The sequence below is a fragment of the Accipiter gentilis genome, chromosome 22 (genome assembly GCF_929443795.1).
Source record: "Accipiter gentilis chromosome 22, bAccGen1.1, whole genome shotgun sequence".
NCBI lineage: Eukaryota > Metazoa > Chordata > Aves > Accipitriformes > Accipitridae > Astur > Astur gentilis.
The window spans coordinates 14518135-14532373 of NC_064901.1; the positions used below are offsets into that span (position 1 = coordinate 14518135).

General features: G+C 41.0%; 1 protein-coding gene across 8 annotated transcripts in view; it reads left to right on the forward strand.

Moving 5' to 3' along the window:
- GPHN (gephyrin) overlaps positions 1-6120 on the forward strand; it is a 315443-nt gene extending 309323 nt beyond the window's left edge. For all 8 annotated transcript variants that reach the window (XM_049825450.1, XM_049825453.1, XM_049825452.1 and 5 more), the window contains 4 exons: positions 438-502; positions 1747-1850; positions 3057-3153; positions 5114-6120. In XM_049825450.1, the coding sequence (XP_049681407.1) occupies positions 438-502; positions 1747-1850; positions 3057-3153; positions 5114-5247 (400 nt within the window). In that variant the 3' untranslated portion in view covers positions 5248-6120. The remainder of the gene's footprint in view (positions 1-437; positions 503-1746; positions 1851-3056; positions 3154-5113) is intronic.
- Positions 6121-14239: the final 8119 nt, after the last annotated feature.

Here is a 14239-nt window from a genome sequence, read left to right on the forward strand (position 1 = left end):
GCTCTGTTGTCACTACTGCTATAGACAACAGAGAAGGGAAATCAGAATCATTAACGTTATAAAAAATTTGGAGAGCCTTATATGAAAAACAAATACAGCTCTGTAACTGCATAATTTCTGTATTACTTCTATGTTAATTGGCTTCTAGCATGGAGACAGGATTTAGATTTTTGATTACTAGTTCATCTGCTCTGCGATGTTTCCTCACCAGAAGCAAAACTGTCTACTTAAAACTTCGTAGCTGAGTACCAAGAAAAACTAATTGTTCTGTCATCACAAAGAGAGGATTATAACCCCAGTATGGAATAAGCAGCAGGTGCTAATGAACTGCTGAGACAGATCCTGTTTTGTTTTCTTTTCCAAATGTTTTAAATAATAACATAATAAAGTTCAGTCAAAGTCTAGTGCAGATATTAAATAGCTTTCCTTTTCCATAGCCTGCCGACAACTTTTGCAACTCTGGATATTGATGGTGTAAGAAAAATAATCTTTGCGCTCCCAGGTAAGATGTTTTGTGGATTCCTTTTGTTGCTGTGCATAGGTGACAGACATGAAACAGAATAGCGACGTTTCACAGCACCTATGTCTGGTGTTGGCATCCCTAAGGAAGGTACCTGTGAGGTTTTCCCAGAAATTTCCAGGAGACAGACTTACGGGGATATACTAAGGAGTTCTTTCTTGTTCCTGTCCTCAGAATTTGCCAGTGTAGAGGGTTGGTTTTTTTCTATGGCTTCCGCCACCTTCACAGTAAATATTTTGTGTATGTAAGTCAGTGCATCCACTCTGAAGTACTGAAAATGAAGACAAAAACGAGGCAGTGACAAAGAACATGTCACAAAATACTTTTTTTTACCATGATCATACCTTGGAACCAAAAGAGGGCAGCAGCATCACTTCACCTCCTGCATGCTGCATCACCTTGGGAATCTGCCTCATTGAGAATAAATTTTTCCTTAGGGATCTGGCTACAAATCTCTATCCTCCTAAATCAGGAGGAGTTTATTTTATTGTTATTGCTCTGGCTTTGCATGGTTTTCTGACTACACAAGGAATCCTGTTCTTGATAAGCTGGTGATTTTCAGATGTATCGCTAGTGCTTTTTCTCTCTCCTGTTTTAGTTGCTGCAGTACATTTTCTTTCAGGGGACAGATCAATGGAGCATCTGTCTGATCGTACTATTTATTTTAGAACTGTTACCTAGGGAAGTCCAGATGTGTAAGACAAGTGGTGTTTGACAGACATTGGTCACACACCTCTCTTGTGAGCCAACAGAAAACGTATGAATCAGTAGAATTCTCTTCAGAATTTGTACTAAAGCATTTTGCCACTCCGTTAGGGAACTGAAAGTTACTTTTTCCATAAGTCTTGAAAACCTTAATCATGAATCAAGAGCCCTATCATCTAGGACCTATACCTGTCCACAGTAAACCCTGCCCTGGCCCCAGACAAATCTAGGTGTAAAACAACAGGCAACAGAGGAGCAGAGGCAAATGGTGGGCCTGAGAAACACAGGGCAGTTCTGATCAGAGCAGGATTTCAGCACACCATCAGCCAGAGAGTGTAGCTTTTAACAGGTGTACTTGCCACATGCCACTCCTGTCCTGAATGAAACGTTATCTGTCCACAGCATGAAAAGCTCTTTAGAGTCCTTTAGGGTGCAATTGCTATAAAAAACATGAGATCACTTTAAGCATTTCGCAGAGTAAATCAAGAGAGAGTCACCACCAACTGTTCTTTGTCCTACAGGCAACCCTGTGTCAGCTGTTGTCACCTGCAATCTCTTTGTTGTTCCCGCACTGAGGAAAATGCAGGGTATCCTGGATCCTCGGCCCACTATCATCAAAGCCAGGGTAAGAAGATTGTCCTCTATTTAAAAATCTCTAAAGATGTTGAAGCACAGCTCTTTGGGTTCTGAAAGGCTGTTTTGTTTGGGGAATCTGAGCCCTAGACTAATTCTGGCAAGTTGAAGGAAGGTCACACAAAACAGAGGTACATTCTCAATCTCTGTTAACAGTAATACTCAGTCCCATAATTTCTAAGAGTTAGATGGCCATCTAATGGAGCAAGATATACAGATGCAAAGGCAGCCAATTGCCAATCAGGCAGGAAGGACGCTTTCCTGTTAAAAAAAGACATTTGTTTTAACCTGTGGTAAAAACTGCAGAGTAATCTGGGAATACCTAAGGAGTTGGACAGTTCTGTATTAGCAATGGAAAATACAAACTTTAAAGCCTTTCTGTTCTTGAGTTTATATAAGTAACTCACATGACCCTCACCCTAAGCAATATAAATCCCTTAAACTACTCATTTCACTCTTACACGAAATCATGGATATTGTAACTCTGTTTAATACAGATTCAAGGCATGTTATTATAATGTACTATTCTTCTGGTTTTGATTCAAATAAAGTACCAAGGAACACATTACCTTTTATAGTTTTCCTAGTGTTCTTGGCTGTGCACTTTTCTCTTACTGCTTATCCCGTGTCTTTCTTTTGCACTTCCTCAGGCATCTAGATTTTTCTTTATCTCACAGCTAAAATATTCTAAAACAGAGAGCAATTTGTAGTGACCCTCATTTTTGCATGAATTTTCCAATGTGTTCCATTAAATTCCATTGTGAGCCATCCGCTATATGCCTTTTCATTTCAAAGACTGGCCATTTCCCTTTTGTCAGGGCTAGCAGGATTCTGAAAGTGAATAAAATTTTTATCTTTATGCAGAGAAATCCAGAGACCAGAAACAATAAAGCTTTTTTCCCAGAGAAATACTATCTTTAAACTCCCAGTAAAGGAACAGCTTTGGAATATTACACTTAATGCATGTAGACGCCATCATACTCTTTGATATTATAATATCACAGTTGTATTTCCCTTAAATACTGCAGTCTCTACCTTCTACAGCTTTTGATCTTTCAGGAGAGACCATCTGACCTCAAAATGCAAGTTTTTAAAAAGACTGTTTTTAAGGAAAAACAATTGAGCAGATGATTCCATTACCTTAGACAGTGCAATCTGAATGCATGACATTTTCATCCTTTCTTTGCTTCTTCTACAGTTATCATGTGATGTAAAATTGGACCCCCGCCCAGAATATCATCGGTGCATACTGACTTGGCATCACCAAGAACCACTACCTTGGGCACAGAGTACAGGTTAGTGCCCAGTCACACAGACTGACAGACACACACAGGTCCTTGCCTTCCTACATATATGTTTAGAAACAACCAAGCGTGTGCACATTTTTTCATATAACCTTTCTTCTGCAGACTGATTTGCTGACATACTTGTGCACAGGCATACAAGTACATTAGTATAAAATTCAGTCATGATATGACTTCGCAACTTAACCACTAAAATTTATCTGACTAACCTACCTTTATACACACATGCGCACACACAAATACACCTATGTGCTTGCATACATATTGCTTTTTATAAATATCCACCCATGCTTACTTGCACTCACAGGCACATTTGCTTATTTTTGCCCTTGTGCAGGTATTAAACAAACACAAGTTGGGGCATAGGTAGGAACAATACAAATAAAAGAAGTGTGATTCTAGCTGAACTGGAAAAGTCGAAGAGATAGCAGAGGCTGTATATGTTCTCTTAAAGCAAATTAAGACTTTGATTAGTCATGTTTGCCACCTAGAGATACTTCCGGATACTCGGCTGCAGTTGAGGCAAATACTACATTTGAATTCTTTTTTAGCTGTGTACTGCCAGAAGACGAACTCTGCCAGTTTCTCAAGAGATTCAGGTCCTTAAACAACTAATTGTCTTTTTGCTACATCCAAGTTGTTCAATACAAAGCGCTATAAACAAGTCTCCACAGGGAAAACATCAGCTGAAATGCATCTAAACTAGTAAACACTAGTTTACTCAGAGAAAGTTCTTACCATTGACTCCCAAGATCACACAGCCTCTGACGTATTTCCAGGTATAAGTCAAGGTATTACTTACATCTATAATGCTGTATTTGGTTTAACTCTGTTCTGTTGTGTACTACTTCATTCCTTACACAAGCAGACTGTCTGGAATGATTTCTCTGTCAAGCTGGAAGTCTGAAAACCAAGAAATTAAAGGGCATGACTTTTTATTGCATTTTCATTTTTTGTCAGTACTACAATATGATACTGTTTATCTTCAGGACATGTTGTGAAGCTCAGTGTCCCAGAGAAACCCATTCTTTTGAGGTGGTATATGTTATGGATTTACACAGCTGGCCACCATAACAGGGCCCGACCCTAGGATCCCACTGAAAAATGTCAAGTCCAAGTGAAGGTTTCCAATTCCTCTTTCATCAGTTCTCAGGTTACAGCTCGAGCTGGGTGCCTCTGGAGAGGGACCCCTACCCCAGATTGCACCCTCCAATCATACCCGTACCACCCAGCACCCAATCCCCAAGTCCAGTCACTTAATTCTCGTCGTCGGTCTCTTGATTTCTTACTAGTTTTCTTTGTTGCTGGGCTGGCCTTCTTCTGAAGTTACCTCATTCTCTTGGAATTGTTTCCTTGGTCCTTATCTTCTTCATTCTGCTCACGTCTGCCACATTCAGCTAGTTCTGTGTTAACAGCATTAGTTTTAACAAAAAGTTTACTCTCCGTCAGCTCTTGCAGCCTAAGGCTTCAACCACTTTAGCTACTAGTGCTAAGCTACTAATGCTAAACAAGACTATTCAGAGAGAATAAAGTTAATCAAACTTATTCTATAACAGTATTAAAAACATTCTAGACTGTGCTGGTTTTAGTCTTTGTACAATCAGAATTAGGTATACAAATTGAAAAATAAAGTAATTTTGATAGGATTAGAAATTCCAACAGAAAAGCAATTTACTATGGCAAGATATGAGGTACAGATAATGTGGAAGGCTGGATAGGAAAGCAATCAGCAAAGGGAATGAGGGTTTTGAGAGCCAGAGCGATGGGAGGCTGACTAGTTCTCTACAGAGTTCTGTATCCATCCATCTCGGAACAGTGAGATCCCAGCTCTGTGAATAAGTTAGCAACATGAACATCTTCGTAACATCAGCTTTTGTTTCCCACGTGGTGTGTTGCAGCACTTGAAACTAACTGAAAACTTAACTGGAATTTTTCTCTCGCTCTCCTGTAGGGAATCAGATGAGCAGTCGTCTGATGAGTATGCGCAGTGCCAATGGACTGTTGATGCTACCTCCAAAGACAGAGCAGTATGTGGAGCTTCACAAGGGGGAGGTGGTGGATGTCATGGTCATTGGAAGGCTATGATGTCACCAGCAAGAACGAAGCTTTGATGCATGTCCACATATCATTGACTGTATCCTGTAATATGCAATGGCACAGCTAGTTTTTCTGATTTGGATAACAGTTGATCAGTATAGTCAACATCTTGAATTATATTTCAAATGGAATTTAAATAAATACCTTTTAAAAAAAACTTTAAAACAAATCTTAACAAAGAAATTTATTCTGATTATATCAAAGCAACTTTTTCCTTTCCTTGCAATTGCTTTGTGTGTTCAATGCTAGTTCTAATAGCGGTAGCTTTTAGTAGACAGCAGTAGGTGCCTGCAGAACTTGTGTTTTTTCTCATCTTTAAGATACAACTACTTATGCTCTTAAAATAAGGCTGTCTGCTTATTTATACTAGCGTAGACAACACTTGGATTTCCCTTATTAGTATGCTTCATAACCGCTTCACAGAGAGCTTCTGCTTGTTCTTTATCTTGTATCTCGTGTTGATGTGCACAGTGCCAAAAGCAGAGTGGCTGCACTGGGAACCCAATGAAGCCCCGAGGTTTTCTCACCTCGCTGCGCATTCAGGGATCTCTCTTGTCCCGGCAGCCACCCAGCTCAGTACTCTTGGGCAGTAACTGGATACCTTTTATTTCAACAAACAAAAAAATTGCTTCCTTAAGTGCTGACAGCCTTTTTAACCAATACATTTAAAAATGTACAGAACTAAAAACTAAAAAAAAATCAAAGACTGATCTTGTACAGATATTAGTGTTACCAGCATTCGTGTGGAAATTAAATGAGCAAAGAAATAAAACTAATGTTAAACAACTCTGTACCATAACATTTTCTGTAATGATATTGAAACTTAAATGAATAAAAAAAATCCTCAATCATTATTTAAAATTTCACCTGTTTAGCCTTGTTGTTTGAACAAAAAAGATAGTGGTTTAAGAGGGTATTTGGGGTGGGGGAAGAGGGCAGGAAGGAAGTGAAAATAGTATATGGAATCTAGGGCCTTCCCTCATGTACAGTATCACAAGTGAACTGAAAATACAGACTGAGCTCTCTCTTACTCATCTCCGAAGGGACAAAATGAAAGCAGCATTTGGGGGATTTTACAATTGGACTAGTCAAAGCTGGAGAATACTTTTTTTTCCATCTAAATTGCACAGCAGTTGCAAACAGCCCTTGTGCTGCACTGTGTGGGATTTGATAGAGTGTTCATTTTTTTTTCACAAGATTCTCTTTTTGATACTGGGACTGACTATTCAGCCCTCACCAGATTATGTATTTTGGTAATTTCACATTTAATCTGGGATTAAGACCATAGCAGTGCCCTACAATACCTTGCTTCGTGGAGTTTGTGGGTAAAATGCTATCCCATCAACTCCATTCATGAAGCCAGAACATTTGCCTAAAGTATTTTTTGAAGACTTAGTCAGGGAGGACACAGAAAACTGGTTTTAAGTCCTGACTGCCACAGTGGACCAGAGCTGTAGTTCTGTGATAACTGCAGAGGGCATCCCTGATGCTGCTTTTAAAACCAAGCTCTTTGTTTGCTGTGCAACAGCCTGAATACTCCCTGTGCAGGCCATTGCAAAGGCTGAAGGCAGGTGGGCATACATCGTGTTCGAAGGCACTCTAGGGGCTGATCTTTCGGAAAAATAGTAACACAACTTGCTGCTTTTATTTCTTTGTTGTGGACTACATGTTCACATTTGTGATCTCTCTGTAGCAGCAGGATGATACCAAATTAAATCCATGAATGCCTGTATTTACTGTACCAATATTGTAAACCACAGAAAAAGGAAGAGAGAGGAGAGTTAACTCATCCCTGAGAAAGAACGTAGAACACTGCCTTTTATAATCCAAAGGATTACTATATAGTTAGGAGTTATTGCAGGCAGCGCATATAATGAAAATTGGAAATTTATAAAGGACACCAGTAACAACAACCTCGGGGAAGATTGTTCATGCAATTGAAGATGCTAGACAAAGATAAAAGAGAGACATGAGGAAACCTAGCCAGAAATATCTTCGGTCTGGTTTACATTAAAACCATTACTCAAAACAAATGTGGCAGAGAAGAGTTGGCACAATGCTACGTATAATGCATGGCTCTGTTTAAACCATATCTCAGCATTGTAACAATTAATTACCATTGTAATGAATAAAGCATTTAGAGGTTAAATCAAGATTTTTTTTTCCCAAATCACTGATAATACAAACAGTTTTAGCCACTCTACTGTCTTTTGTAATCCCCTCTGCCCAGTGTTCAAAGTTTTAAGCAAGAAAACAAGCTTTGCAGTTTCTGAGAGGCATGCAGCCCAGCCTTCGTTAACACTGAATGCCATAGAAGAATGTTGGAAAGGTAACTCTGGGAGCAGTATAATAAATCATTATTACAACTATGTCTCAATTATCAAGCCTAAAATCTGAAAAATTTGCCTTGGTTGTTGTAATATAAATGGATATAAATGTGATACAAGTAGATACATTCAAATCACTTTTTTTAACATTCCCAACTCGCGGCTTCAGGGAAGGTTGTGGAAGCTTCAGAAAAGAAATGAAGAATAAATGGATCTTCAATTATATGGTTACTCTGGTTCAAGGAATGAAACTTGCAAATGCAAACATTTTAAGGACTATTTCCACTATTTTTACTTCTCTAGATAAGGTTTTAGCACAGTCAAAGTCATAACTTGCTTAACAAGAAGCAATGCCAGAAATGACGGAAGATAAGGTTGGTATTCCAACATTTGTAGTTTTCTTCTTTTTACAGCATTTTCTTCAGCGCCTATATGTGGGAATGATCATACACAGTGGGCCATCCGAGTCCCATTCAGCCAGGGATAATCCTACAGTGACCTTCAAACACTACAGCAACTTTTGTATCCTGGCTAGCTGGTAGCACCATTGTACACCTGGATGTGAAACATGATTCAAAATTTGGCTGTATTCAGATAGATGGAAGAATAGACTGGCCTCTTCCAAATGCTAATTTCAAGACTTCTAACTACAGAAATTACAATGTTAATTCTATCTTGATATTAAAATATGCTAAACATGAAACATCTTTGATCTGTAGGTAGTTATTACAGATCTGCATGACTCCAGAGATTACTAATTAACATGGAATCTTTAGCCTTTTTGATTCTTGAGCTGAAGGGTTGCACTTAAAACATATTACAACATGGATAGTGCTTAAGGACAATATGCAACTGGAATCACCCTGCAGGTTCTGTCTTTGGCCTCCTCGGCTTGCTGCTCTGCACCAAGTGCTAAAGGTTGTCTGCTTTGACACGTCTCAGTCCTGAAGATGCGCTGTTTGCCTCATGCCCCATAAAGATGGTCTTCAGGCCACAGGCAGTCTGCACATACCCTGTGCTGACCACAGAAGTGCCCAATATAGCGACTGGATCCACGTTTTCTTCCAGTTGCCTTGGTTTAAAGTCTGTCAGCATTGGGATGGCACGTGCCAGCCTCGTTGCATTCGTATGGCAGCAGTGTGCAGGGCCTGCCTCAAGTCATGCTCAGGAAAGCTCTTCAGGCTGACACCTCTGCCAGCACTTGCAGGACAGGAACTATGTACGAGAGCTGAGACTCTAGTGGGACATCTTATTTTGGAAAGACGATGCCAGGCTAAGATGGCCCAGACTTCCTATGGCCCGCTGTTACATTCTAATACCCAGCTTCTCAAAAATAGCACCATCATCTGAACTGTTTGTGAGGTTTTGTGTTAGATAAGAAGAAGATACATTAAACCAAAACAAAAGAAACATATCACAGCTTTGTTTTCTTACATGATAACAGCACTGAGGTGTTTCCAGGTACCTGCATTTGCAGTTGACAAGGAGAAGACAAGCAAAGTAAAGGCCAGATTGCAAAAAGCCGTAAGTACTAGTTAATGCTGAAGACACATCTCAGGAAGTGCATAAAGATCCATCAGCAATCAAGTTCAGTAGTTGTCTTAGAGGCAGAGTCTCCTTCTTGGGTACATTTATTTGGTATAGTTGGATGTATAGGTTTGTACTTCCCCTGAGGAACTAGGTGAGAGAGCGAGAGAGTGTCAATTGAGGAGTCAGAGCCCAATTCAGGCTACGCTATCAAGCAGTAGACTGGGCTGACATGTAATAATCCTTATACTCTTCCTCTTACCTGACAGGAAACAAAGAATAGGAAGGAAGAGAGCAGATGTCAAAATGCTCAAGCACAAAATTGGCCAAAACTTTTATTTTTCCTTAGCTGGAAAATTGAAACTAGTTTTTAATATCAGAAAAAAGGAAAATTGTTTTTCATTTATGCCAACACTTTCCAAACATTTCTAATAGACTTTTATCCCAAATAAATTCAGGAATATAATCCCAACCTAGTATTTCTTTTGTGAGGTTTTTGTATGCATTTCCCAAAATTCCAGATATGAAGCTCTTTGCCTAAATGCTTTGTATCTATGGTAGTCTCCTTCCTGAAGCTAGTTAAAAGTCGGCTGGTGTTACTCCCATGAAAAAGCTGAATTTTAGCACACTACAGGTTAGACAGGGAAGGGCATTTATGCATGTAGTCAAAGAAATCGTAGACATTTCTGGGAGAGGGGGACAACAAGGCGGTCAACATCACAACTACGGATGAAGAAAAAGGATTTGCAGTGGGGAGAACATTTGCAGCAGCTGATGATTGTCAAAGCAGCAATCTGTTGAACAGGGACAAGGGATAGTTTGCCATAGCAGTATTTGGTCAGTACGTTGCAATTAAATGCCTTAACCTCATGATGAAGAACATGATCTCTAGTAACTGTCACTCCTGAATGGTTTAGCAACCCCTTTGCCTTCCTAAAGCCAGCCCGTCTCAGAAGACAAAACGCAGCATTTGTACCCTTCATTCAGCATGATACTCTCAGCAGCTGAACTTCTCTATTTACTCAGAGTGAAAAAAATCCACATTGTTGTTTCTTCTATGTTTTCTTTTATGGAATGTTTTTAAGGGTTTTTTCAAACTTGACTTTTGTTTTCTAGTAAGTCTATCCCAGCCTTCACCCGGAAAGGTGAGTCCCCATGCTGGATTTAAACTCAGCATTGAAATGCAGACACTTCTTGGCTAATTCATGGGGAGGAAAAGCCTGTGGGTTTTGCAGATGTTACAGCCTCATGATTGCTCCTAGTTGCATGTTTTCTGAAAGGGCTTAGTGACTCATATTCAGCATTAGATTAAGACCTGCTCTGTGCATTCATGCCATATTGCACACAAACTGACAAAGCTCTTGGAAGAGAAAGCCTTCAAAAGGGCAATGCACAGATGCTCGGTAGCTCTCTAGTGGTCAGACTGGCCTGGCTGGGATTACTTGCTCCATCCCAGCACTGTACAGTGACAATCAACAGGCTTTGTCCCTGTGCAAGGACTTCTGCATTTGCATGGACCCTATTTGGGTTTAAAAATAGAGGCAGCCAACTTAATTTTTGCAGTTAATTCACAAACAAAACCGAAACCTGATTATACACCAGTAACTCCACAGGTAATCTGAACATACCAGAGAAAACAAATGTACTGGCATGATCTTGATAATCAGGGATTCAAAAGTAGACATAAACTAACTTCAAGAAAAGTATCAGAGAAGATGGTAGGTAATTATATATCTGTGCAAAAACTACCTTAGAAACAACAGCAGGGTAAGATCTCACAACCCTGAGTTACTCCTTTTGTAGGTGCAGAATGCTGCCAGATTGAGAGTCATATCCAGATGCATTTGCTTCTACTAAAAAAAAAAAGAATCATAGTGCAATACTGACATGTTGCCAGCCACTGGCATACAAAAAAAACTGCCCCACCGGACTGACAAGAAAGCATGCAAAGCAGCTTTTGTCGGTACCTGACATTCTCCTCATGGATTTTACTGTGGCCCAGGCTGGTCTGAAAGAATGCCATTACCAAACAGAAATCAGAAAGATCAGCAAGACAAATGAGAGTTAGCACATCAAGGATGTAAAGCTTTTAAAAAACAACCTAACACATAACAACATAACACATTATTACCTGTCTGACAAGAGCATTTCCTAACTGTGATGTTCGGCTGTTGTGGCAAAGTAACCAGTGATTTCATCATTTCAAAACATTGTGCTGTTTGGAGCACAAAGGGGGACACAATTCTGCAACGATGTGCAGACCAGATACTGGGCCAGGAGAAGCCAGCCCAGATGTTTGCAGACACAACTTCCTACACTGGCTGTGGCTGGTACCAGCAGGAGAAGGCAGCTTCTGTGGGAGTACTTGTGAAACTGCTGAGGAGACAACAAAATGCCAGAAATTTCCCTGCGTTGTGTGGCCTCTGCACTTTTGGATATTTTTTATTTTTTTTAAGAGTCCCCCTTGCAAAAAAGTGGCCAATAGCTCACATCTCAGGAAGAGAGAGTATAAATGCATGGCAAGTAGATAATGATCCATCTTCCAAATACTCCCCCAGCACCCACAGTGTTTGTGGCAAGAAGTCCCACACTTTCACAGTGTGAAGCAGTGTCTCTTCTGTTTTGTGCTGAAACTGCCATCTCCTAGTTCTGTTTGACGCCTCTTAGGCTTTTGTGTTGGAGCAAACAAAGAGAAGTCACCCTCGCTTTGCCACCCATAGTTTTATAGATGGCTATCATCTGGATTAAGGGTCCTAATCTATGTAGTCTGCCATTTGTGGTCATGTTCCATCTCCAAGGGTCCATAAATAGGATCATCCCTGTCGCTCCTCTTTGCACCCTCATCAGTTTTACTGTATTCTGTCTAAGGCAAGGAGACCAGAACTGCACACAGTATTAAAAGGCACCACTATTTCATGTAACTACAAAATGATGACTTCTGTTTGCTCTCTACTTCCTCATAGTTAATTTTTTTTCTTCAGTGCTTCTGACCAATGTTTTTTTATGGATCTTAAAGTAAAGATAACCTTAAAGTCTCATTCTTAGTTGGTAGTAGTCAACCCTAAAACAGTAATTATAATGACAGTTCAAGAAAATGTTTTCCTCATATGCACCATTTTACTTTTATCTGTGTTGAATTTCCTCAGCTGTTTTATCTCACTTCCACTCAATTTTGAGCAATCCATCTGCAGTTCTTAGTGCTGGTAAATTAGTATCTTCCTTTAATTTACTTGCCTTTAATGTAATCTGATAATGGAGACTTCATTGATTACTTCAGCTGAGAATCTGTTCCATACAGTGTGAAAAGACCTGCTTTGGTGGCTTGACAGCTATGCTATAATATTGATACTTTACCTGTACTATGCCTGATCTTCTCTTGTGGTTTATTACTAGCTGGATTGCCTGTTGGTGCTGACAGGCTTTTCACCCATGCTCTTGTTTTAGGATGCCATTGTGTTACTTTGAATATTGCCAGCTGACCTAATAAATCCCACCTAAGGCAAGACCACCCTCATGCATACATGGAGAAGCTGCAATGAAAAAAAACGGGCTTAATATTTTCCTATATCTTTCTCATATTTGGATGAGGATGCTGGAACAGGCATGTTCACGATGAAGATTGGTGGGCAGTCTCTTGGGATGTGGCTCTGCAGAGCCCCATGGTAGGTACACGTGCTGCACTCGAGGGAATTAGCTCACAGGAACATGTGGGCAAGTGAACTGGAGCCAATGCTGATTACAGCCAGTTGGTTGTGGCATACTATGCCTTTCTGCAAGCACAGCCTGTCAGGGATTTTGTGCCAGCGCTAGGTAGCTATTCATCACTAAAGGTATTGAATAATGAAAATTAAAATGGCCTGAGCGCTACTTGTCTGCTAGTCTTTCAGGAGGAGAGAGGTACACGTGCAGATGCAATGCTACTTGAACCCATCTAAATAAAAGACAGTTAGTTGGCACTGTACATCCATGACTGACTTTCTGTAATTTACTCCCTACTGGACAAATCCAATCAATTTGCCCAATGTGCTATGAAAAGCCAGGGAACAGAGCAGAAGACAGGATTTAATATGCTTTTGGCAGTCTGCGTTGCTAAGGAATCGTGCTGCTGCCTTCTCCATTAACTGGTGTTTTTCTAAGAGGTGGTAGCTAGGGTTAGATTAAAACAACAAAAATAACAGTTCTTTGTTAAGGGGTGGGATAAAAAGCACACGCACAAAGGAGCACAGACAGGATGGCAGGTGGGCAAACCCAAATAAGACCCGGCCCCAGCTACTCCCAGGCCCATCGCAGGAGCCATCAGCCCATCAAAGGCCCATCACCAGAAACCCAGAGGAGCACAATGGCAGGCAGGAACCCAAGTTCAGGATTCATAGGGATGCCCTGGCTGGACCCCTCCCAGGGCTGTCGCAGGAGTGCCTCAGCCCCTGTCCAGGTGTGAAACCCATCAACATGAGGCAGTGGGAGGGCTCTCACAACCACCTTTTGGATTATGGGAGGTTACTGCCCGGGGGTGTTGGACACATTATGGGATGCCGGGGAGGGGGGGGGGGGAAGCATTTTAGGATTGCACAAGATTTATGGGATGTTTAGGAGAGGAACCAAAAGCGGTGAAAGGAATGAGTGTAGGGGATTTGGGGGGGAACAGATGTAGGAAAATAGAAGGATAAAGGGATAAAAAGGGCCGGTCAAGTGTAAACAGGTATGCTTGTCTTGCCATGCCCTGTGCCCTGCCCTATAACCACAGTCTGACCTGTCTTAATAAATGTCATTTCTAACTCTTTTCCTGGGTGAGGAGGAAGCAAGACCATGGGAGGAGCTAGCTACCCAGGGAATCAGGGGAGTCCCAGACGGCTGCTGGAGAGACTGTGGGGTCTGCAGGTCACATGAGGCCCATTTGTGTGTGTGGAGGGGTGGGTGCATAGGTGTCTCCAGGGGAAGGCACCTGGAAAGACCAAGGATCCAGGACCACCTACTGGGTGGATTGTGTGTCCAAAGCCAGCTACTGCAGAGACTACAATGTGTATGTGAGTGTGTGTGCGCGTGTGTGTCTGAGTGAGGTTTCTGTATCAGGGACAGGAGTGAGGTTGCAGCCTCAGGGGCTCATATGGCCAGGTGCCAGCAGCTGG